Source organism: Alexandromys fortis, unplaced genomic scaffold, assembly GCF_014885135.2.
Source record: "Alexandromys fortis isolate MF-2015 unplaced genomic scaffold, M_Fortis_MF-2015_v1.1 scaffold_66, whole genome shotgun sequence".
Classification (NCBI taxonomy): domain Eukaryota; kingdom Metazoa; phylum Chordata; class Mammalia; order Rodentia; family Cricetidae; genus Alexandromys; species Alexandromys fortis.
Window position 1 is genome coordinate 4,989,374 of NW_026067950.1, and position 22,301 is coordinate 5,011,674.

Sequence of the window (22,301 nt, forward strand, 5' to 3'; positions counted from 1 at the left end):
GCTTAATGACATGGATGCGGTAAGTGTGTGATCAAAACGTGCTGAGTAAATACACAGTAAATAAGGTCACCTGAATTGGCTCCCAGTATGTTTTGGCTGTACCTTACTCTTTCCTTATTAATCCTGAAAATTAAATTAGAACAAAAGTTGGTTTTCTTCACTGGGGACTGTATGCCAGGCACACAGTATATAGTGTAGAACCTGAATCTTCAGTAGGATAAAATTGCCGTGGAGAGTGGACAGGTGACATGTTTCTGCCTATAAGGATATATTTTTGAGTCAGTTAAAGTCATCATGTCCAAATGAAAAGGTATCTTAGAAATGTAATTGTTTTACTTTCTCTTTGCTGTTTTTTTTTCTCTTTATATCTGATAATAAATGTTTGTACTGGAAACTGAAGTGGGCTAGCCATCTCGTTCACCTCCAAGTCTCCTCTCCTCAGATGGTGCTGTCACAGAATGGGCGGGCAAAAGGGAGATGCTGGCCTATTTGTCCCGTTTGTTTGGGGAGTCAATGGTGATGATGTTAGAAGCCATGAGTCGTCGAGCCATGCCCCCTTTTATTTCACTTTTCAAGTATAGAGATTGAGACTCTAATATAGCTCAGTTGTCGGAGTTCTTATGTAGCACGTACCAAGCGCTGGGTGTGATCTCCCCGAACCATGCAAACCAACTGTGATGGCTCACACGTGTAACCTGAGCATCAGAGAGATAAGGATAGAAGGACATAGCAACTCAAAGTCCAAGGTGTGAGGCCCTACCTTGGTCTACAGAAGACCTGGTTTTTGTTGTTTTTATGTGGTTACTAATTTTGTGTGTGTGGTGTTTTGCCTGCGTGAATGTCTGTGTACCGCATGCTTTCCTGGTGCCTGTGGAGGACAGAAGAGGCAGTGGATCCACCACAGTTGAAGTTGTAGACAACTGTGAGCTGCCATGTGGGTGCCTGGGATTAAACGAGTCCACAGCAGCTTGTACTCCTGACCACCAAACCACCTCTCCAGGCCAGACTCTACCCTTTACAAACCAAGCAAAAACGTCCTGTGCAGAAATGGCCTTTGTCATAGGTCTCATTGACACATATCAGGGTGTGCCGTCCCCCGACTCTTCGTTCATCACTCTCTGTGTGTGTGTGTGTGTGTGTGTGTGTGTTTGTGACCCCATGTTAGTGCTGAGAACCAACGTGGATCCTCTGCAAGGGTTGTGTATGCTCCTGACCACTGAGTCAATGTCTTCAGACACAGTCGGACAGTTTTTACTTGGAGCTGTAGGACAGAATTGTGGGAATTGCTTATTTTGTTGATAGAGGTTGAGTTCAAGGCCCCTTTCATACAAAGCACACCCTCTACTATGGAGACATACATCCCTAGCCCTAGAACTTATGAACATTTGTGAGATAACACTTTGGAAATGTAAACTACAGTAGAGTCCTTAAGTACAGTTTCTATATGCATTATCCCAGGGCTAGCTATAGGGTAGCTCAGCCTGGGTTCAGCTTCTAATAACACACACATACACACACAAAGAGAGAAAGACACACACAGAGACAGACACACAAGACACACACATGGACAAATACACATGGGCACATACAGGGACACACACAGACACGGGCAGACTTACAAACACATGGATGGATATGGACACATGAACATCGTCCACACAGGGATATACATACACATAGTTAGAAATAAATCAGCATTTTTAAGTCATTAAATTTCTCAGCATACTAAATTAAACTTTATTAAGTTAATACTAAGAAGTCCCCGAATATTTTTTTTACCAACAGTCTTTCTGTTACTTCTGTTCCAAACCCTCCTGCCTTCTGAGAGTGTTTTCTGGCTGGCCCTTCACAAATGGGGGTCAGTTTTGGGATGGGCTGGTCTGCGTGACCTTCATGTGTGGTGTGGCAAGGAGTCGCCGTTTTACATTTCAGTACGTTCAGTAGGAAGTTGGAGAGGGACAAAAGAGCAGTCGTTATAATTACAGGCAGTCGGTGCAGTCCGAGAACTCAGTGTCTGCCTCTGAAGTGTGGTTGTGAGTTTGCTTTTTGCTTTTGCAGAACAGAGAGTTCATCATTTTGTGAAGTAATTTGACTCATTTACTTAGTCTTTAGCATAGGAGAGACCTGTGTTTGAACATTGTGATTTTCCCCCTTCGTTAACGTCAGGAGGAGTGGCCATACCCTGTAATGCAATGCTTAAGTAAAATTATACATTCGGGGCATCTAAATTGGCATGCCAAATTATAGGACATTTTAATTATTGTGTGGATGTGACAGATTCAATTATTCTTGAACTCTTTTTGAGAAAGCTGCCCTTAGCAGCAATTCACAGTAGTAAACAAAAGATTAATGGGAAAATACCCTTTAGGAGAGAGACTCAATAAATGTTTCCAATTAAATACCATGAGCCAAATGAACTGCAGCATCTAAACGTGGAAAACAACCGATGCCCTGCTTAGAGTTTCAGCATATTCTCTTACGATGGATTTATTCTAAATACAACCTAAATGAAGAACTAACTACCACTTAGCATCGGGGCTGTTTCCCTAGGTGCGTCATTTGGGCCAATTGTCTCCGACTCTCTCTTCTGTCTGAAACCATTAGCCAAAGCCACTAATAAGTAGAGATGCAAGGTGAAGCGCACCCCCCGCCACCTTTCCGTTTCCAGTGTAGATTAGTGAGCAAGGCAGACATGGAAAGGGAGAGAGAAGGAAGCCAGGAAAGAAAGGTCAGCAACAGCTACCTGGGCCCTGTACAGCTCCAACTGGGCTGCCGCCGTGGTCTGTGTGGGCGTGGGATCGCCGGAATTCTAGGCTCAGTCCCCGCATTGCTTCTGTAGGTGTGTCCAGAGAGAATTGGGGTTTCTGGAGATGTCTTCTGTGCGCAGCGGGGGTGCCGAAGCTACCTGTGCTCATCAGTCACACTGGCGATAACAGACCACAGCCAGCACTGTGACTTTAGGCGGCTTAACCTTGCCTGTGATCGCGTTTGGTGCATAGCCCACCTTGCCAGCATCTTAAATAAACTCTAGAAACCCATGCTTCTCCAGCAACCGCCCAGATTCTATCAAACCAGCTTGGCAACCTTTCAGGCCACTGTTGTTTGGCTTCCTTGACATTACCCACATTCTGAATAAACTGAGGTCAGCTTTCCTCGGTCCATAGATTTCCTAGCTCTGCATACATGTGTGTGTACCCCAAAGCTTAGAGTCTGAGGCTTTTAACAGCACTAATAAAGCCTTGGCAGACTCTACAGAGCAGCAGACAGCTGAGAGCCTGTAATAATAGTCTAGAACTTCCATTTTTCTAACTTTCCTGAGCATTATAATAATAAAAGGTCAGGTTAGGCCTTTGTTTGTTCCATAGCTCAGGGGAATCAAGCCTTTCAAGAACCTTCCAGGCCTACCACCCAAATAGACAGTCTGTATTCTCCTTGGCCTAGCCCCTTTCCGAAGTATTGTCTGCGTTATAATACGTTGCTGCAAGACATTGTGTCTCAGTGGGCTTCTTTCTGCTGATGCCAGGTTTTGGATTCGGGAAGACTGAAAGAATATGATGAGCCGTATGTTCTGCTACAGAATCCAGAGAGCCTCTTCTACAAGATGGTTCAGCAACTGGGCAAGGGGGAAGCCGCTGCCCTCACCGAAACAGCAAAACAGGTGAGTTCGCCCAGGAGTCTTAATTACGGTGTGTCTCACCAGCTCCCTCCTCGCCGTTCGGCACCAGGGGTCTGGTAAAGAGCACCGTGTGCCCTTTTCAATTATAAGCCTCTGGAGACGAAGCTCCGACACGTCCAGGGTTGAAGTCAGGTCTACCAGGACTTGGCAGGAGCGTCAGGGAGGGGAGGGTGTGCACGCACACGCATGTGCAAGCAGGCGTGCCTAAGAGGCAGTGAACCTAACTGCAGACTCATGAAATTTCTTTCTTATATCTTATTGATACTTAACACATTGGCAGTGAAGGTGTTGTCTTGGTACATCCAGGAAGTTAGAGAGGGGTTAGGTGAACATAGAGTATTGCTTATTCTAGAAGGATCTACCAGAGAGACATCTAGGTGGCTTTAGTTCTTTGCTTTATAATTTTTAAAGAATACTATTATATCTTTCTACCCCATTTCCATTTATAATTTATATATATATATTTACATAATTATGTACATCTATGGCCTAGTGTGTGAAGGTAGAAAAGGCTTTAAAGACATCCAGGTTGTGCGGAGCGTCCCAGCACACAGACTTCTATTTAGTTTAAAGGACTGGATGCCGTACGGTCTGTTGTCATTCTTCATCTCCAGGTGCCACAAGAGGGGTTCCTTTTTCCACCTTCCTTCTTTTCCGTTATTTCTCAGATTTTTCAGCTCCATGGGCAGAATAAAATTGCTTGGGCTTGTGTGGCATTTGTTTGTGTGTCTATTAAAGATCACAGAAGGAGAAAATAAGTGGCAGGCGCCCACAGTCCCGTGCGAGCCGTTCCACCTAAAGCCCAAGTCCCCTTGTATCACTGCCGTCTCCTCGCTCTCTAGACAGGAGGAGAGTTGGGGTGCCGTCGGGGGGGATTAGAGCACCTGCCTAGAATGCACGAGGTCTGGATGTGTCCCCAGCACCTCAAAACAGGGAGGGGGAAGGTCTGTGTCCTCTCATATTTTACTGAATCCTACTTCCATTTTTTAAAAACTTGTAAGTAGGGCCTGGAGAGCTGGCTCAGCAGTGAAGAGCATCTGCTGCTCAATTGTGAGGACCGGAGTGCGGGTCCCCAAACTCAGGTAACAAACCAGGCGTCCCACTTACACATCGTGTGTACACCCCCACAGGTCTGCAGACTCACAGAGACACACAGTAACACATAAATAAGTAACTTTTAAAAACTGCCAAATGTGTTTGTGTATATAAAAGTATTATATTGGATACTGGGTGCGAAGAACGTTAGCACGCCTTTCGTCATTGGTGATGCTGACAGAGCAGAGAACCAGCGAGCGGCATTTCCTGAGGCTTTAACACTCATTAGATGTGGTGGTCTGGAATACGATCCGGGGTCTCAGAACATTGTCTGCTTAAGGGGTTACGGCTCAGAGAACAGCAGGAAGTGCCCAGAATCTCATAGCTAGCAGGGGATGGGACGCCGTGCATTTATAACCTCGACTTGGGCCCAGAGCACTGGTGCTCGGAACTTCCCACAAAGACTTATGCTGGCAGACTGAGGTGAGAGGCTACCATTTGGAGTGCTGTACTGGGGCGGGCGGTGCTCAATATTTAGAACACTTCCTTTTCTAGAGTCTTCTCCCCCCCCCCCCCCCCCCCCCCCCCCCCCCCCCCCCTTTCGTGAGACCCGGTCATTTGAGAATCACCCAACAGGAACTTCAAACATTTCGTAGTAGACATTCCCCGCCCATGCATCAATCCCCTCCCACCTTTTACACTGTTGTGCTGGAAATAAAACCTAGAGTCTGGGACCTGTTAGACATGTGACTCCGTCCACTGAGCCACACCCTCAGCCCCTCAAAGCCCCACAGCTGTTGTGGGTTGTGGGTGTTGCCCAGTGGTAAAGCCCAGCCCAACGTGTCTGAGACCCTGAGTTTAATCTCTGGTTTAGTCTCTGAAGGAGGGGGGATGTTGGATGGAGAGAAAGAGACATTGATAACGAATGGTCTTCCAGTTTAGTTAGATCTACATCATGTAAATGAACACAATCCCAAAGCCTCATTCCTTTCTCATGGGACATATGCGCATATGCTCCTGGAACTTGCAGATTTGGTAGCCTGGTGGTCAGCAAGCCCTACCCCCGCTCCTGTCCCTGCCTCAGCATTGGGATCACGGGTGCACACGGGACTCTAACACGGATTCTGGGGTCTAAACCCAGTTGTGCCTACACAGCACCGCTTATCTAGCTGAGCCATCCCTCGGCCCTGCGACATGTTTATTTTATAGAGATGAGGAAAGCGAGGCCCAGGAGGTGAGACGGCCCACCGTTACCCCAGTTTGTAGTAGGAATTCCAGCTCCCCCCCTTCAGCCAACATTGTAATCCAGGGGTATCATCCCCGCAGAGAAGAGTGCAGGCCACAGTACGAGAAATATCATCTCCATGCTCTGCTTTTCAATCATGTGCTTTCCTGATCCGTCCTGCTCTAGTTTGCTTTTGATGGCTGCTCATGAAGACCATGACCAGAAGCAACAGGTCCCAACCACAGTCCATCAGGAGAAGGCGAGGTGGGGACCTAGGGAGAGGAACTGATGCGGCCACCACGGGGAAGGCTGCTTCTCCTCACCTGAGCAGCCTGCTTTTTAGACAACCCAGAACCATCGCCCTGCCCATGGTGGGGTGGGCCCTTTCATGTCAATCATTCATCTGGAAAATGTCCCCACAGATTTTCCCACAGGCCAGTCTGATGGAAGCAGTTTCTTGGTTGACATCCCCCCCCCCAAAAAAGAAAAAAGACCGAGCACACTTAGCTTTCTGTTGTTCTTTAGGAGTTATTCCAGCATGTGGTTTCAGTTCTTGGGTGTGTGATTTCTGTCAATCCTCACGGCAGGTTTTCCCCCCACTTGGTTGATGGTGAGGTAGTTAGGTCAAGGGTTTGAGAACCGCAGGGAGTAGAGGGCGCATTGCCGGCTGAGTCTGATGCCTGGCTCTAGGTACTACATTTAAAAACACTACCCCTTGTTCATTTGGCATCTGTGATGGGCCTGTTCCCCTGACATCTGTGGTGGCAGGTGGTAGAATTAAACCTGAATGGAAGCCCTGCCTCACCTCTGGAGTTGGTTCCATGTACAGACAGACGGGAAGAGACATTGAACTCAGTTGGCATTCTTACTGCGCACACCGAGGATCTTTTAGGAGATAAGCTGTCCAGTTGCCGGTATTTTATGTGCATCTTTCAGAGCTGTAGCACTGTGACGCGGACCCCATTGAGCTGTAGACTAAGCCTAGGCAGCACCAACCAGCCTTTTCCTCTCACAGAGCAGAGTTCATTGTTCTCAGTTCAATCCCAACATGTGGATGAGGGACTTCCAAGTCACATGATCTTGACCCGTAGATTCCTTTCTGAAGGGGTTGTTGCTGACTTGTCCTGAGCTTGCCCTTTATATGGGGTCTGTGTCAAAACAGGGTGCTTTTCAGATGCCTTAGCATGAGGGTGTTTGCTGGACTCCAGCAACGTGCATCTTGTATTTGTCCTTGTAAACGAGGAGCCACCCTGAGATGTCATTCTAACTTTATCCCCTCTGTAAGAACACTGTCTACAAATGTAGTTGCATCCTGGGGTACTGGGGTTAAGACACTGAGCTGGGCTTTTAAGACAAATGGAGTCACCACACAGCTGAGCCCATAATGGAAGGTGACTGTCATTCTCTCTCTGGATGAAGCAGACCCCCATTGAAATGTCCCCAGTTCCTCTGCTTCCACTGTGTCGTGGTGATGGCACTTATCCACCTGCGAAGTCACCAGTTACAACCCCAGATTTACCAAGTCCTAACATCCCCGGCCTGTTCGAGTAGGACACGAGGCACTGGGCAGGTGCTGGCATTCCCTAAGAGTGGTTGATGCCTCTGCAGGCGAGGCTCCCTTCTGTGGTACAGGTAGGGTCTGCACTGCTGGTGAACTCTCCACACCATGAGTGTTAGACAAGATGGTAGACAATCCAGAGCTCCGAAGGCATGCAGCATTTCACAAATGCAAGGGAATTCTAGCTGTTGAAAACAGAAGGCGGGAAAGTCTTCAGGTCAGACCTCTTCCACCTGATACCGTTAGCGACTATTTTTAACACCCAGCCTAACAGATGACTTGTGCCAAGAGTACAAATTTCAAAAGTTTATATATGGCAAACTTTATTTTATGTATACATGTGTGCACATGTATATGTGAATGGATGCATGAGTGTGCACATATGGAAGCCAGAAGTCAACATAGTATCATTGTTTGGGGTGCTGCCCACCTCCTTTGAGACTCTTGTCTGGAGCTTGCTGATACAGCTTGTCCCAGGAACCCCAGAGAACTTTCCATCTTCACCTTATCAGCATTAGAATCTGATGGAGGTGGGTCTTGTATCTTATCTGTTGCTTTCATTGGTTAATAATAAAGAAACTGCCTCGGCCCTCATAGGACAGAAAATTAGGTAGGTGGAGTAAACAGAAGAGAATGCTGGGAAAAAGAAGCTGAGTGAGGAGTCGCCATGATTCTCCCACGCCAGACAGATGCAGGTTAAGATCCTCCCTGGTAAGCCACCTCGTGGGCTACACAGAATATTAGAAATGGGTTAGAACAATATGTAAGAGCTAGCCAATAAGAGGCTGGAACTAATGGGTCAGGCAGTGTTTGAAAGAATACAGTTTCTGTGTAATTATTTCGGGGCGTAACCTAGCCATGTGGGTGGCCGGGTGCTGGGGATGCAGCCCTGCCGCTCCTATTTCAACAAGAATCCCCAGTGTGTGTCCTCACACTCGAAAATCACCAGTGTGTGTCCTCACACTTGGGAATCACCAGTGTGTGTCCTCACACCCGCGAATCACCAGTGTGTATCCTCACACTTCGCTCTTTTCATCCCTGCTAGGGAGCGACACCCCCCCACCTCCCATCCCCCACTTATTTAATGCTAATAAGTAAAAAATAACTCACTCAGTCATTCTGGTGTCTTGTCTTATAGCTCCTCCCCCGCATAGAGGTTTGCTGATGTTGTATGTGCCTCACTGAGGGAGTGTATGTGTCCACCCTTTCTAGTTATCAAACACCGAAGAGAGCTACCTTTTCCTCTGTTTCTTGTTTCTAAGGATGAAACCCAGAGCCTTATCTACACTGAGCTACAGCCCCATTCGATAGCGCATCTTTGTACCATTACATAGTTATCTCAGTCTCTTTAATAGCTCCCTTACAGTTACCCTTCCTCCACCTTTTACATCCTATCTCCCTCTCTGACCATATTAGTTATTTTTACCCCAAAGATTTAGCTCTGGTTGATTTACTAGTTATTAAGTTCTACTGTACAGCTGATCAGTGTCCACTCTATTGCTTCTTTCTGGTTTGGGTTTATTTTGTTGTTATTTTTAGTTATCGAATGCTTTTACTTCTAGCTGGCTCAAAACTAAGATCACTCCATTGTCCTCTCCACCCTGACTTCATTTACTCTGTATGTCTTTGTTATTAATATCCAGAGTGTGTCTTCTGTACATGCATGGAGTTGGGTTTTGTTCTGAGATGTGATCCTAGCATTTTTATAATAGATGGTTTAACCCATTTACATTTATTGGAATCATAGGTTTGCTTTATCTGTAATAATTCTGTTACACTTTGCTTTCCATGTATCATTTTACCTTTATCAGTTTTATAAAGCTATTTTCCCTAATCTCCTTAAAAATGTTAATTCCCACTTACTTTGCTTGCTCACTCAATCCTGTTTTCATGTCTCACTCTATTGCTCTTTTCTGCAGTAATAATCTTTGTGCTGCCTTTGGCACGCCAGTCATTTCCTGATCTTTTCTTTGTCCTCTTTGCTGCTGACCTCTATTAATTAGGTTTCATCTCAGCTCTCGCTTGCTGTGTTTCCAGGGTTCTCACTGTCTGCAGAGTTGGTGGCCCTCTTGAATCTTCTTCCCTGTGTTGCGGATGTTTTCCCATAGTTGTGTCTGCTCATTGAGCATTTCTCAGCATCAGTCTGTCTTGTTCCTTTTTGTCTGTCTTACAGAGTGCACACCACTCTTTTCATTATCATTACCGCTTGTCACTTTGGATGGTTTTTTTTCCCAGATCACACAGCTGCAGGCTGGCTGTGGACAGAATGTTGTTGCAGATGGGAGAGTCTATAAGCTCTTTTTATTCCTCTGTATCTTTGATGTGTAAGGTGATTTCTCTGAGTGTAAGAATTTGATAATCTATTGTTCAAAGCAGGACCAGGCCTCCAGTATTCTTTAACGTGACACTAGTACCAGGGATGGAGTCTAACGTTAGACCTGCTGTAATGCTGAGGGACACGAGGCTTTGAAAACTACCGTGAATGAACCAGTTATTGAGAATAAATTCAGTCTTGAATCTGAATTCAGCACACTGAGTGTTGTCTTCTAAGTGCAGTGTAGATCAAAGCCCCTGTTCTTCTCTACCCATGAAAGGAGGCCCTGTTGCTCTGTGCTCTAGAAGACGCTGTCCCCATGTGGTATCTCGATGGACAAGTGAATGGCGGGTCTTTGTTTCGGTCCACATTAGAGAACCTCTGAGCACATTCTAAGAGAAAGGAAGGAAAAGGAAGAAGAGAGTTACCACAGACTAGCGCTTTCTGGCAATGTCTCTTTTTGTCTCTGCAAAACTTCTGCTGGGCCATTGTTACCATTTGCCTCATGAAGAAACTGAGGCAGAAAAGGCCAGCTAAGCTTTCAGAGCTGCCAGCCAGCGTGTGCTGGTTCGGAAAGCGCCAGTCATCTCCCAGCCTGGCCTTCTTTTGCCTCCCAGATCACCGTGGTTCCTTGTTAACACCGTCACCACAGTGGCCCTAGGACTCCATAGAGATCCTATGCTCTCACGAAAGGGAATCGTCATGCCTGTAAGGCTCCTCTCCATGCATAAGGGGCTTCTCCGAGCAGCCTTCCGTGACACACCCAACACTTACCTCAGCGTGTTTCCAGCCTAAAGTTTGTAGCCGTTCATTAGTTCCTATGAGCTAAGTTCTTGTTATCTCATCTCACAGATGAGGCTGCTGCTGTGGAGGGAGTCCAGGTAGACATTCCAGTCTCAGCGTGTGTTCAGGAAAAGGACAGAGACTGGCCTTTTTTAGCCTAAACCAAGCCTCCAGCTTGAGGGCCCAGTAGAGAAGTCAGTCACCTTCTGGCTTCATCACCTGCTGTGAATACACACTATGAAGTTGGGGAGTCTAGAGACAGAGCGCCTTGCCTGGAGTGTGTGATTCTGTGGGTTCAGTCCCCAGCACACACACACACACACACACACACTAGATAGATAGATAGATAGATAGATAGATAGATAGATAGATAGATAGATAGATAGATAGGTGGATGGAGGGGGGATTTGGTTTTGGATTTATTAGGTATGGTGATAGTGGCACACACTATAATCCCAGCATTTGGAGGTAGAAGCAGGGGTTCTGAGTTTTAGGTCATCCTCAGCTCCATGATAGGTTCAAAGCCAGCTTGTGAAATACTTGGAACCCTGTCTCCCAAAAGAATAAAAATCAAAAAATTAAATTTAAAAAGGGATGCTAGTCCCAATCATACCATTATCCAGAATGTGTTATGAACATGGTAGAAGCTGGGCAATGGTGGGGCGTGCCTTTAATCCCAGGTAGAGTCAGGGGATCTCTGAGTTCAAGGCCAGCCTTGTTTACAGAGTGAGTTCCAGGACAACCAAAGCTATCCAGAGAAGCTCTGAAGAGAGAGAGAGAGAGAGAGAGAGAGAGAGAGAGAGAGAGAATAAACATGGTAGAAAAAGTCAGACTAGGGATTTTCTACTCCTAAAATGGTTTCTCAGCAGAACATTCCTGACTGGAAAACTGAATCCATATTAGTTAGTGTGTGAGGGTTTGTTCCCTGCGTGTATGTGTGCACCATGTGCATGCAGTGCCCACAGGGTCCATAAGAGGGTGTCAGATCCTCTGGAACTAGAATTACAGGCAGTTGTGGCCAGTCATGTGGGTGCTGGGAAACTCCAAGAGGAGATCGGTGGAGGTGATGTGAAATTTAAATCCCCGGGCACTGAAAGAACAAGTCCTGGCTTTGAAAGCTTGTGTTATGGGAAGAGTCTCAAGTTCATTCCAGTACCATCTTCTTAAGTGACATTTCTTTTGTAAATTGACTCTTCCTTGTGGTGGAGTTTTGGGAGGCATTTGCAGGCGACCCAAGGGCGCTATACTGACTGTGGAAGTAGGTGTCTCAGCGACCTTCTTGTTGCTCATGAAGCCCATGATCCCATGATAACTTTGTTGACTGCACCCACAAATCCATCGCCAGCTGGGGTTTTATAGAGTGGATCCAGCGTGACAGGACCCAGCTGATGACGCATGGCAGCTCACAGAGATGGCGCATTTTCTGTTTTAAAGACTCAGACAAAACTTTTCACAGTTTTCTTTGAAGGAAAAAAATTGCATTTGAAGTCCTTTTTCAAGCCAAACACATCTGGAGATAAGCGCTCACAAGCCTTGACATTATTTCATTTTGTAATACGCGTCTGTCAAGGAACCCAGATATGATACAGCCGCTAAAAACTGGTGATTGTGGGACACTGAGACCTGACAGCATTTCATTTCCTTTATGTTCTGATTACACATTTATCAGAGAACCTGTATCTCTTCCTCGGAATTGGCAGAATTCAGGGATTCAAAGGCTCGGCTAAGAACTGCCCTATTATTCAGTATCATCTTCCCGTTTAGAGAAGTCGCTTGGTGGGGTCATTGTGACAGTATTTGCTTCTCTTTTCATGACTGTGGTCCGCTATCCACAGATCACGTTTCCATAGGCCCTATGGCTGCCTTGCTGTACAAATTAAGTGCCAGGATATTTCCTACGTAGACGCCAGAGTTTCAATGCTTGTCAGTCAGAGTTTGTAATGTTATAGGGATTACAACCTGATATTAACATCCAAGCCTATTGTGCTCATTTTATGCTCGAAAATGAGAAACTTCAGTGCAGATGCTCGGTTCCCTGGCCTCTTTGTCCCCCTGTTTTTAATTTATCTCTGGGTTTTGAGCCAGTAAAATGATTTTGCTTATCAATTTAATGGTGTGATAAAGTGTATCTGCATCAGAGCGATCGGAGCCAAAGTGGACCTACAAGTTGTTTGGGATTCAGCCCTTCTGGGGGTCTAAACGGGGCCGATCGTCCACAGAATGTGAACTTGCCCCGCCTTCTAATTGCACCTCATTGAGCGCTGTGATTTCCTGGGCAAAAAAGGCATTGCCTCCAAGGGGAAGTTTGGAAAAGTATACTCATGTTCTTTTTCCGTATGCCTTTTGCACAGGTGTACTTCAGAAGGAATTATCCAGACATTGCATTCACCAGCCCCGTGGCTACGAACACCTCCAATGGACAGCCCTCGGCCTTAACAATCTTTGAAACAGCGTTGTGACTGCCGGGATGCAGAGCCTGTTCCGAAGGCCTTCCCCTGATGGGGTTGCACTTTGTATGGGGTTGAAAACAGCACACTCCGTTTTCACTCCGCAGCAAACCCTTCACACACGAGATACTGGTGTCTGGATTTCTCCCTTCACCTTTGTTCAGTGATTTCAGGTTCTAACAAAACGGCCGATTGTTTTATTGAAATGTCCCAGCTGCGCTCTTCATATCCGATTCCGAGGTGCCAGCCACTGACAGCAGCTGTCTACCAGGTTTTGTGCCTTAAAAGACTCTAGGGCCGAAGCCCATTTGTTCTGTAAGCTGTCGCAAGCAGTTCGTTTCTTTCCTGTTGCCTTTCAAAGTACACTTTTCCAGTTATATCAGGGACTCCATTTACTTGAAGACTGTGTGAAGTTGCCAGTGTGCCCCCCACCTTCTTTGACATAGATAGCTAGGACCCCTTACCTCCCCTCAAAGGCCTCTGCCTAAAATAGTACAAGTAAAATTAACAAGAATAAGAAAAACCAGATCCTTCAATGGCATTGCAATAGAGAGAGCCTTTCCCTCGGCTCATACATACACAGAGATATGTGGCTAAAGTATGGGCGGACATTTATGTTGGAAAAAGTAAGATTTTGCTTTCTCGGTGGGAGCCCTGCTAGGTGGTTTGGTGAAGGGAACACAAACGTCCCTTCCAGTTTAAGTTAGCATCTCAGGATGAACTGCTCCTGGGCTGATGGACTCAGCATTGCGGTCCTTTTCCCGGAACAGTGGCTCTCACATGGGTAGTATTACTTTCATCTTGCCTCTGTTGACAGAAGGTAAGCCTCCATGGGCCGCAAGCCTTTCGTGAAATCCTTCCAAATGGACATGCAGAGGTCCTCGTGGCGTGAAAACCCTGAAAGTCGCTGCAGGCCATTGCTGTAACTGCGCTTCCCCGTTCTCAGGACCCATGCAGACACTTCACTTTCTAGGGCCCATCCAAATCAGTTTACTTCTGACTACTAATGGCAGGTCTTGGGGACCTTCTGATTGGGGACCTTGGGGTTCTGATTAGTCAATCAACAACCACAACACTCCTTGGACCTGCTGGACTCCACGTAACCACAGGTCTTAAATTTTCCTGGATGGTGGTAGCCATGCAATCTGTTGTGTTCATGCTACTAAAGGCTTTACTGTCATGATTTAAAGTGATCTGTCACAATAAACCACCCTCGAGTTACATATGTTAATATAGACATGCTCACATAGGATCATGTGTGTATATGTCAATCCATATAAATACATATATATGTACATATATATGTATCAGGTTTTAGACTAGTTAACAGAACAAAGCCTGTTTTATAAAATGGAACCTCAAAAGCACACACATAGCAAAACACCAAACACGGAGTGCAGTGGCTGTTTGACTCTTGGTATTCAGAAGTCTGTAATTAGTGTTATAATGTCTAGTCCAATAAGTGATATACATCTGTTCATTAGTAGTCATGGCTACTATTTCAGGAGCCTGGGATGCAGCAATGGCAATAATAAGGTCTGTTTGAATATTTAGAAATGTTTTGAATGTATATATGTTTATTTGGTCTTTAGAAATTAAAGTCAGTCATATAAACGTGTTTCTATTTCATTTCTGTTTTTATGCCAACACAGGATAAACCAAATTCAACTGAAATAAATGGCAGTTTTCATCTCCATTCAAAGATCTGTTGATTCTGTGAGGGATTCCGCACTGACTCGTGTCCTTGCTGGTGAAAGCCAGTGAGCTGTTGTGAAATCAGTGGCACCTTCCGCCACCACCTGTTTCTCTTGGCCACTTGGGTACCAGACAGTCCGAGTGCAGGTGTGGGCTGCAGACAGCCTGGAACAGTTGCTCCTGAAGCTGCTGAAGGTGTCGGTAACTCCTTCCTAGAGGAGACTATTAGCTTCATCCCCAGGCTTGAACACGCATCAGATGGTTATGGTTTTGGGTTTTCTTAAGGTGACTTTCCCCTCAAACTCACAGGAGGAATCTATTGCCATTCTCTTTAAAGCCCTGTTGAATGCTGGTTCTCAGCAAGCGTGGCCTCGGCCAGCAGCAACTTTACCTGGAAGCATGAGAGTGAGAGGCTTCTGTTTCACTCAGATGGACTGGGACTGAGTCTGTGCTGTGGAGACCATGGTCTGGTTCGTGAAGCCGTAACATTCCTGTTCACAAAAAGAGTCTCACAACTGATGTCCTAGAACCTTAAAAACCCTCCAGCTCCTTAGGAAAATCTCAGGGTCCACTTAGAGGTGAACAGGAGAACTGAACAGGTGCCTCATTGATGAGACCACTCAGATGGCCAGAATTAGCAAAGGGCTCACTCTTGCTAAGAAAAGACAGTTTAACATTGCAATTGGGGCACGAAGCAAAACCCTGAGACTGTCAGCTGCTAAAGGCCAGTGAAGCAACAGGAATGCTCCTGTAATACTACATGAACCTACTCAGTAAAATCAGACAAACTTTGGGTCAGTGAGATGGCTCAGCGGGTAGTGGCACTTGCCACCAGGCCTGACAACTTGAGTTTGATTCCTGGAACCCGTGTGGTGATAGGAGAGAACCAACTCATGAAAGGTGTCCCCTGACCTCGATATTGTGTGTGCACAGACATAGACATACACATAACACACACACAAACACACACACAAGTGAATGAATATCTTAGAAAGATATCTTGATGACACTTGCTGAAGCCATAGCCCCTGTTGTTGGGAGCAGTGAGACCCCAGATCCTGAATTTCTTGTAATCCCCTGATCCAAGTGCCTACAGCTGCTCTGAGCACGAGACCTTCAGGAGTTCCTGATGGCAGGAGAGTGGTTTCTGGTGGGTTTGGCTGGGGCGTGGCTATCTCTATATAATCTGTCCCTGAACACAATAAAGGGGGCATTCTTGGGGAATTCAAGGATAGCCCGTGTCGCTATCTCTCTGTCTGTGTGTATCTGAGTATTTTAACCTCCAGCCCCTTGCCTGAAGCTCGCGAACTGGGTGCCAGCGCACAGAGCGCAGAAACGGGCGCGGTGCGCGGCACCCTGTGGTTTGTGCCCTCTGGTATACGCACATAAGCACTAAGAAGTATGCAGGATGTCATTGGGAGCACAATTCTAAGTATTTTAGCCTGGAAATAAGTGAAATTCTTACCAGCACAGAAGCAGCAGGTGCTAGAACACAGCGTTGAAAACGAAGTACAGGCACAACACACAAATTTTAGGAACATGACCTCATTTCAAAGATGTCTGACCCAAAAGACTTACAGTTCCACTTATACAGAATTCAAAGCTAACTATAACTAAACTGTAATGTACAAAACCTAGTGGCACTTACTTTAGGAACCTGAAACTGTTGGCGGTCGGGTGAGATGCAAAGCTTCTAGGGGCTAGAGAGATGACTTAGTGGCTAGAAGCACTGGCAATTCTTCCAGAGGACCCGGGTTCAACTCCCAGGCTCCACAGGGCAACTCAGAGTCATATGCAGTTACGGCTCCAGGGGATCCAACATATAATAATAATAAAACAAAGGGGCCTTTTGGAGTATTTAACTTCCCGCCCACCATATGTGTGTATTTGGGGTGACTGGCCTGAGTAGTGTGTAGACTCGTACTCCAGACTTTCCGTACCCTCTGTGCCTTTAATATGCAGTACCCCACGACTAAGTGAGTCAAACTGTGCTCACTGCTATCTGTCAGAATCTCGGCTTCAGCCCCTGAGTCTTCCCACAAAGAGAAGCGCCTGGGTGCAGTCATGACTCATGCGCAGCTGGGAAATCATTCCTCCCGAGTTCTTCAAATGCATGGCTGTTCTAGGCTTATCTTGTAGCCTGGAGCAAGCAAAGCATTTGCAACTCTTGGAGCTTGGGCAGCCAAGGTCTGCATGTGCCCTGACTGGTGTGAGATGTGTATTTGAAAGGTCATGCTAACCCTGTTAGCCTAAGACTTTCACCCAGCAGCTAATCACATCCAAATGCACTGTTTCTGTTTCCACCTTTTCATCGTCTGAGATGTAGAAATCAGTATTTTGGGTATGCGTATAATTTGCTAATGAAAATCCTCCCCGAGAACCAGTTCTTTGGGTCCAGATTGCAGGTTGGCTTGTAGAATGAAGAGTAAGATGGATTTTAGGGTTCAGCATGCTTACTGGTATGGGCAGATATGCCCTCAGGACCCACACTTGTAGCACCAAGAAAGAAGACTCGTGGTTGGCCGGAAGGGAAGGCTTATCCAGACGCCCTTCCCCCAACATCCACACCATGAGACAGGACAAAGCTATGATGGTGCACACAGATTGTCTTGACGTGTGAAGTAGCTGGGCCTTCCTCAGTCATTGCACGTAGCTGTCCCCGACCCACAAGATGTCTGCTGAGTGGATAGCAATGGCTGGCTTCTAACCTTTAAAATGATCAGTTTTAAGGGGTAGCCTATGGTAATGGACTTCTGGTTTTGAGGTCAGTAGCACAGGTCTGGGTGCCAATTATACTGTTACTCCAGTAACAGGGTTTTCCAGTAACAGAAGAATTTACTACTCAGAGTAGGAAGGCTTGAGAAGCTGAATGGGGGCTTGACAACGGCCTTTAACTTGAGCTTCGGATGTTCTCTCTCCCGGCTTCTGGGATCCAGGTACACACATGGTACACGCATTTACGTGAGCACTCACACACATAGAACAAAACTGAACTTAAAAATGACTACCACCTTCACTCTGCAGGCCTGGTTCCCTGTGTGAGTCAAGACGAGAATACAGTTCTTTAAGAGCAGCCAGGGTCAAGACAGATCCCTGGGTTCCAACACCTCTGCGAGGTCCTAATTAAACTCAATCACTTAGCAGCCATCTGCATGAAGCCAGCAAGATAAACTACAAGGATCCATCCCCCAGGTAAAAGGGAAATGATTATTGTGAAAACCGTGTCTGATACAGAAGTTAATCACAGTTATTTGGGGGAGAGAATCACATGAAAAACGTGTTTAAAATCAAGTTTTGCAGATTGCTCTGACAAAAGCTAAAACGAGGGCGTGTGAGGTAGCATTTCTATCACGTTAGTAGCTTCTTAAGTAAGGTGTCGGGAGGTCACAGGTTAAGAATGCAGAAACTTTCCATTTATGAGAAATGAATCAATTAAAAATAATTCAAGTATCCACACTAACAATAAGATGGGAGTGGAGATGGGTAAGTGGGTAATGAACAGACAGATGGAATTAAAAGCTTTTAGTAACAGAATAGCAACTAATAAATATAGAACAATTGATAGAAAAACATCCGTGGAGCCACCATTGTCAGCAGCAATTCAGACAGTTCCAACACTGGTTTTGCTAACTGGGCCTAAATGGATATTTGGGCAAAAACAACAAATACCCATTTGTGGAAATGTGTTTTCCCATAGTACGAGGGGAATTTTATGTTTACCATAGCAAAATCTGGCAGACACCTCCTAACCAAGCACCAGGTCTGACCTAAGGCAGCAGATAATGTTAACAACAGTGAGACCAGCTAGCACCCTGTCTCTTGATGTGTGCAGCCATGACTATGCCCGCCTCACTTTCATGACACTCCTGAGGTCATCAGCCATCCAACGAACCAGAACTGAGAACATTCTACAAGATGCCAGGCCTGTGCTCCTAAAAACTGTCGGTAGCCATTAAAGATTGCAGAAGTATTCCCATGTAGGCAGTAACTTAAAGGCCATGGCAATCGAATACATGGTGATCCTGGATTTAAAAGAACAATAGTAAAGACAGCAACGACAGTTGGTGATATTGGAGTAAAAGCCATACAGTTGCTAATAGAGTTTTACCCATGTTAAGCCTCCTGAATTTGCTTTTTATTCTAGGCAATGTAAGAAAATAACCTTATGAAATACACACTTACTCTTTAGCAGTAAAGGCCTATGATGTCTGCAACTTATCCACCAATGGTTAAGCAAACATGGTTAGGTATATATGTGCATATACATAACATGCACATCATATATGCATAGTATATACATAGATAGCATGTACATGATTACAGATAAAAATATTAACAGGACGGAAGGCAGAGGCAGAAGGAAAATGTTAAGTGAGAATCTAGATGAAGGTCCGAGTCTGTATCGCTGAACTCTCTTGTGTTCTTTGTTCAAAACACAAAGTCAGAAGCCAACATAAATGCTGTCTACTGTTCAGCCGCAGAGTGAAGAACCCACACCGGGATAAGCAGGAGCTGACTGTACGAGTTCGAGAAAAATCAGTCAACTCTTAATTTTGAGTTTGATTTGAACGGCTCCCTCACACGTAGCTTAAGGCAAAGACTATCACTCAATCTGCATACCTGTGTGAGGTGTGCATGTGTGTCAAGTGCTGAGTAGCTAGAGCCTTACCCAGAATGCAGGCAGAACCACTCCTGGCCACTCCTGGAAACCTGGCTCATCAATGATTCGGAGTTTGGAATTTTTAATACCTTGAAAGCTCTCATTGTCCTGTAAATTCCTAGTAAGAAAACTTTCAGCAGCAGAAGGCCCCTGAGTGACTAGCTCTGCTCTTGGGACACCATGCAGATGGCCCATGGCACTGGGACTCAGCTGAAGTTCACTTTTATCAGGAAGTTCTATGGTTTTCCACAATGGAAAGGTATCTTTATCTGTTGCTTGCTGTGGGACAATGGTCTTATACTTTGTAAAGATTTGTCACTTGTGTTTTAATAAAATACTGATTGGCCAATAGCCAGGCAGGAAGTAGAGGTGGGGTGGCCAGGCAGGAAGTAGAGGTGGAGCTATGAGAACAGGAGAATTCTGGGAAGAGGAAAGGCTGAGTCTGCAGCCTTCACCCAGATGCAGAGGAAGCAAGATGAGAACGCCTTGCTGATAAAGGTACCAAGTCAGGTGGCTAACACAGACAAGAATTATGGGCTAATTGAAGATGTAAGAATTAGTTAATAAGAAGCCTGAGCTAATAGGCCAACTGGTTTATAATTAATGTAAGCCTCTCTGTATTACTTTGGGATGAAACGGCTGGGGGACTAGGCAGGACAGAAACCTCTGTCAACAGTTGCTATGCCAATCAAGTTTATTTCTGGGTGCACTTTCATCTTTTGCCTTTTTAAATTAGTTTGTTGAGAGTTTCGCCCAATGTGTTTTGATTGTGGCTACCCCTCACCCTTTGCTGCTCACCCAGTTTTGTGTCCCTTTATTTTTTTTATACCTCTCAAGACCAGTTTGTGCTGCCCAGATAGTCTTGGCTGTGTGGTCTTTCGCTGGAGCATGACCAACTTACAAGGGGCTGCTCCTAGTGCCAACTGTCTGCCCTACTCCCAACAGCTCACAATTTCCAGCAGCTCCATGGCGTGAGATGGGATTGGCTGGGACTTCGTCTGACTGGGTTTTGTCCAGGGTTTGTGCATGCCGTCACAACCGCCGTGATTTCAAGTGTGCAGATAATGATGTCCCATGTAGTCAACTACCACCTGTACACTCTTGACTCCACCTCTTCCAGTGATCTCTGAGCCTGGGGTGGGTGGGGGTTGCAGTGTATATACGATCCCTTTAGAGCTGAGCATTGTGCAGTCTCTGCATCTTGTCCAATTGTGGGGCCCCTGTGTTAATCACCATCTGCTGCAAATAGAAGCTTCTCAGATGTGGGCTGAGAATGCATCTCATTGATCTTTGGGTATAATGATAAGTTATTAGGAGTCGGTTAAATGTTATGTCTATTTAGCAGCATAATAGTAGAAGGTTCTCCCTGAGGGCCTGTGACTGTCTAGATTCTTAGCACAATAAAGGTGCTTTCTAAATATGAAAAGTATCTAGCTCTTTCCATCACCTCTCTTAGACACCTGGTCAACCCATTAGACTCCACTGGCACCGGGCTGTGTAAGGAAGAAGCATCACTGATTGTTGCTACTTTTGTATGTTGTAACCAAGCCAGTGTGCAAACGCGGTGGAGAGAGGCTGAGCCCAGGCTCAATTTCTAAAACACAGCACCTCGGTGGTTTGAAATCATATTGAAAAAAAGTCAGTATGTCTGATTTAACAAATGGAGGTTAGCACCTCTGGCTACTGTAAAGTTCACTGAAATCTGAAGGGTGTTGATTGCTACTTTCCTTAAGAGGATTTCCCAGTTTTCTTCCGTACTGTTTTGTTAGCAAATACGATGACCGTGACGGATCTGTATTCTCTAATTGGCAAGATTTAAGACGGAAAATTGTATCTGTGGTGAAGGAAAATGGCTCCCCAAGGGAGTGGCGTTATTAGGAGGTGTGGCCTTGGTGGAGGAAGTGTGTCATTGTGGGGGTGGGCTTTTATTGGTAAATATATACATTAGGTGGTGTCTGTCACTTTAGTGGCATTATCATAGTTCTGGAGGAATCGTCATTGTGGGGCTCCATCTCCTTTTGGAGACTTCACAGTTTGCTGTTAGGCATGATCGTGGTTCCTTGCAGAAAACTGATAGACTCAAACCCGAAATCATGTGAAGAAAACTAAATGAAGCCTTTTTCTAGAGTTAGTTAGTACTCTGTAAGACCATTAGTGATATGTCGCACGAGTTCTAATAGGTCTTAATAATAAAAGCCCAGAGTCAAATATTGGGGAAAGTACTGAGAGATCAGAGAGCCAAAGGAGCAAAACCACAGCCACCTTACCTCTCTCTCACCTTCCCAGCTGAAAACAGACTGAGTTCTTGTTTCTCCCGCCTTATCACTTCCTCTCTCCGCCCAGTATCACTTCCTGTCTGTCTGTACAGACCTCCAGACTTCCATGGTTAACTAGCCACTAGCTCCACCCTCCTTGAGCCAAGCTTTATTTGTACAAACAAGGTATCGCCACACTGAATCTCTGAAACTACAAGGAAGCCACACAATTAAATGTTTTCTTTGTAAGAGTTGCTGTGGTCATGATGGCTTTTCACAGCAATTAAAAAACACTTAAAAAATAAAAATAAAGAAAATGGAAGGGTTTAATTTTGTACAGGAGAAGTGCAGGGCAAACATGGTGTTTATAATGCTTTTTGTTTTCTGGGTGAGTTGGGGTCATTTGCAGTCATTACCTTAATCCCTTATAAGACTCCACGAGGAGCTGGGAGGCGCCCGCGCCGGCAGACGGAGCTGGGAGGCGCCCGCGCCGGCAGACGGAGCTGGGAGGCGCCCGCGCCGGCAGACGGAGCTGGGAGGCGCCCGCGCCGGCAGCCGGAGCTGGGAGGCGCCCGCGCCGGCAGACGGAGCTGGGAGGCGCCCGCGCCGGCAGACGGAGCTGGGAGGCGCCCGCGCCGGCAGACGGAGCTGGG

The 22,301-nt window shown here is 45.9% G+C and overlaps 1 protein-coding gene across 2 annotated transcripts in view; it reads left to right on the forward strand.

Annotated features, from left to right (window-relative positions):
• Abcc4 (ATP binding cassette subfamily C member 4 (PEL blood group)) overlaps nt 1-14,656 on the forward strand; it is a 205,409-nt gene extending 190,753 nt beyond the window's left edge. The window contains exons 30-32 of one of the 2 annotated variants that reach the window (XM_050150376.1): nt 3,524-3,658; nt 4,681-4,758; nt 12,943-14,656. In XM_050150376.1, coding sequence (XP_050006333.1) covers nt 3,524-3,658; nt 4,681-4,758; nt 12,943-13,050 — 321 coding nt within the window. In that variant the 3' untranslated portion in view covers nt 13,051-14,656. The remainder of the gene's footprint in view (nt 1-3,523; nt 3,659-4,680; nt 4,759-12,942) is intronic. The other variant, XM_050150377.1, reaches the window with a different exon arrangement.
• The last annotated feature ends 7,645 nt before the right edge of the window (nt 14,657-22,301 follow it).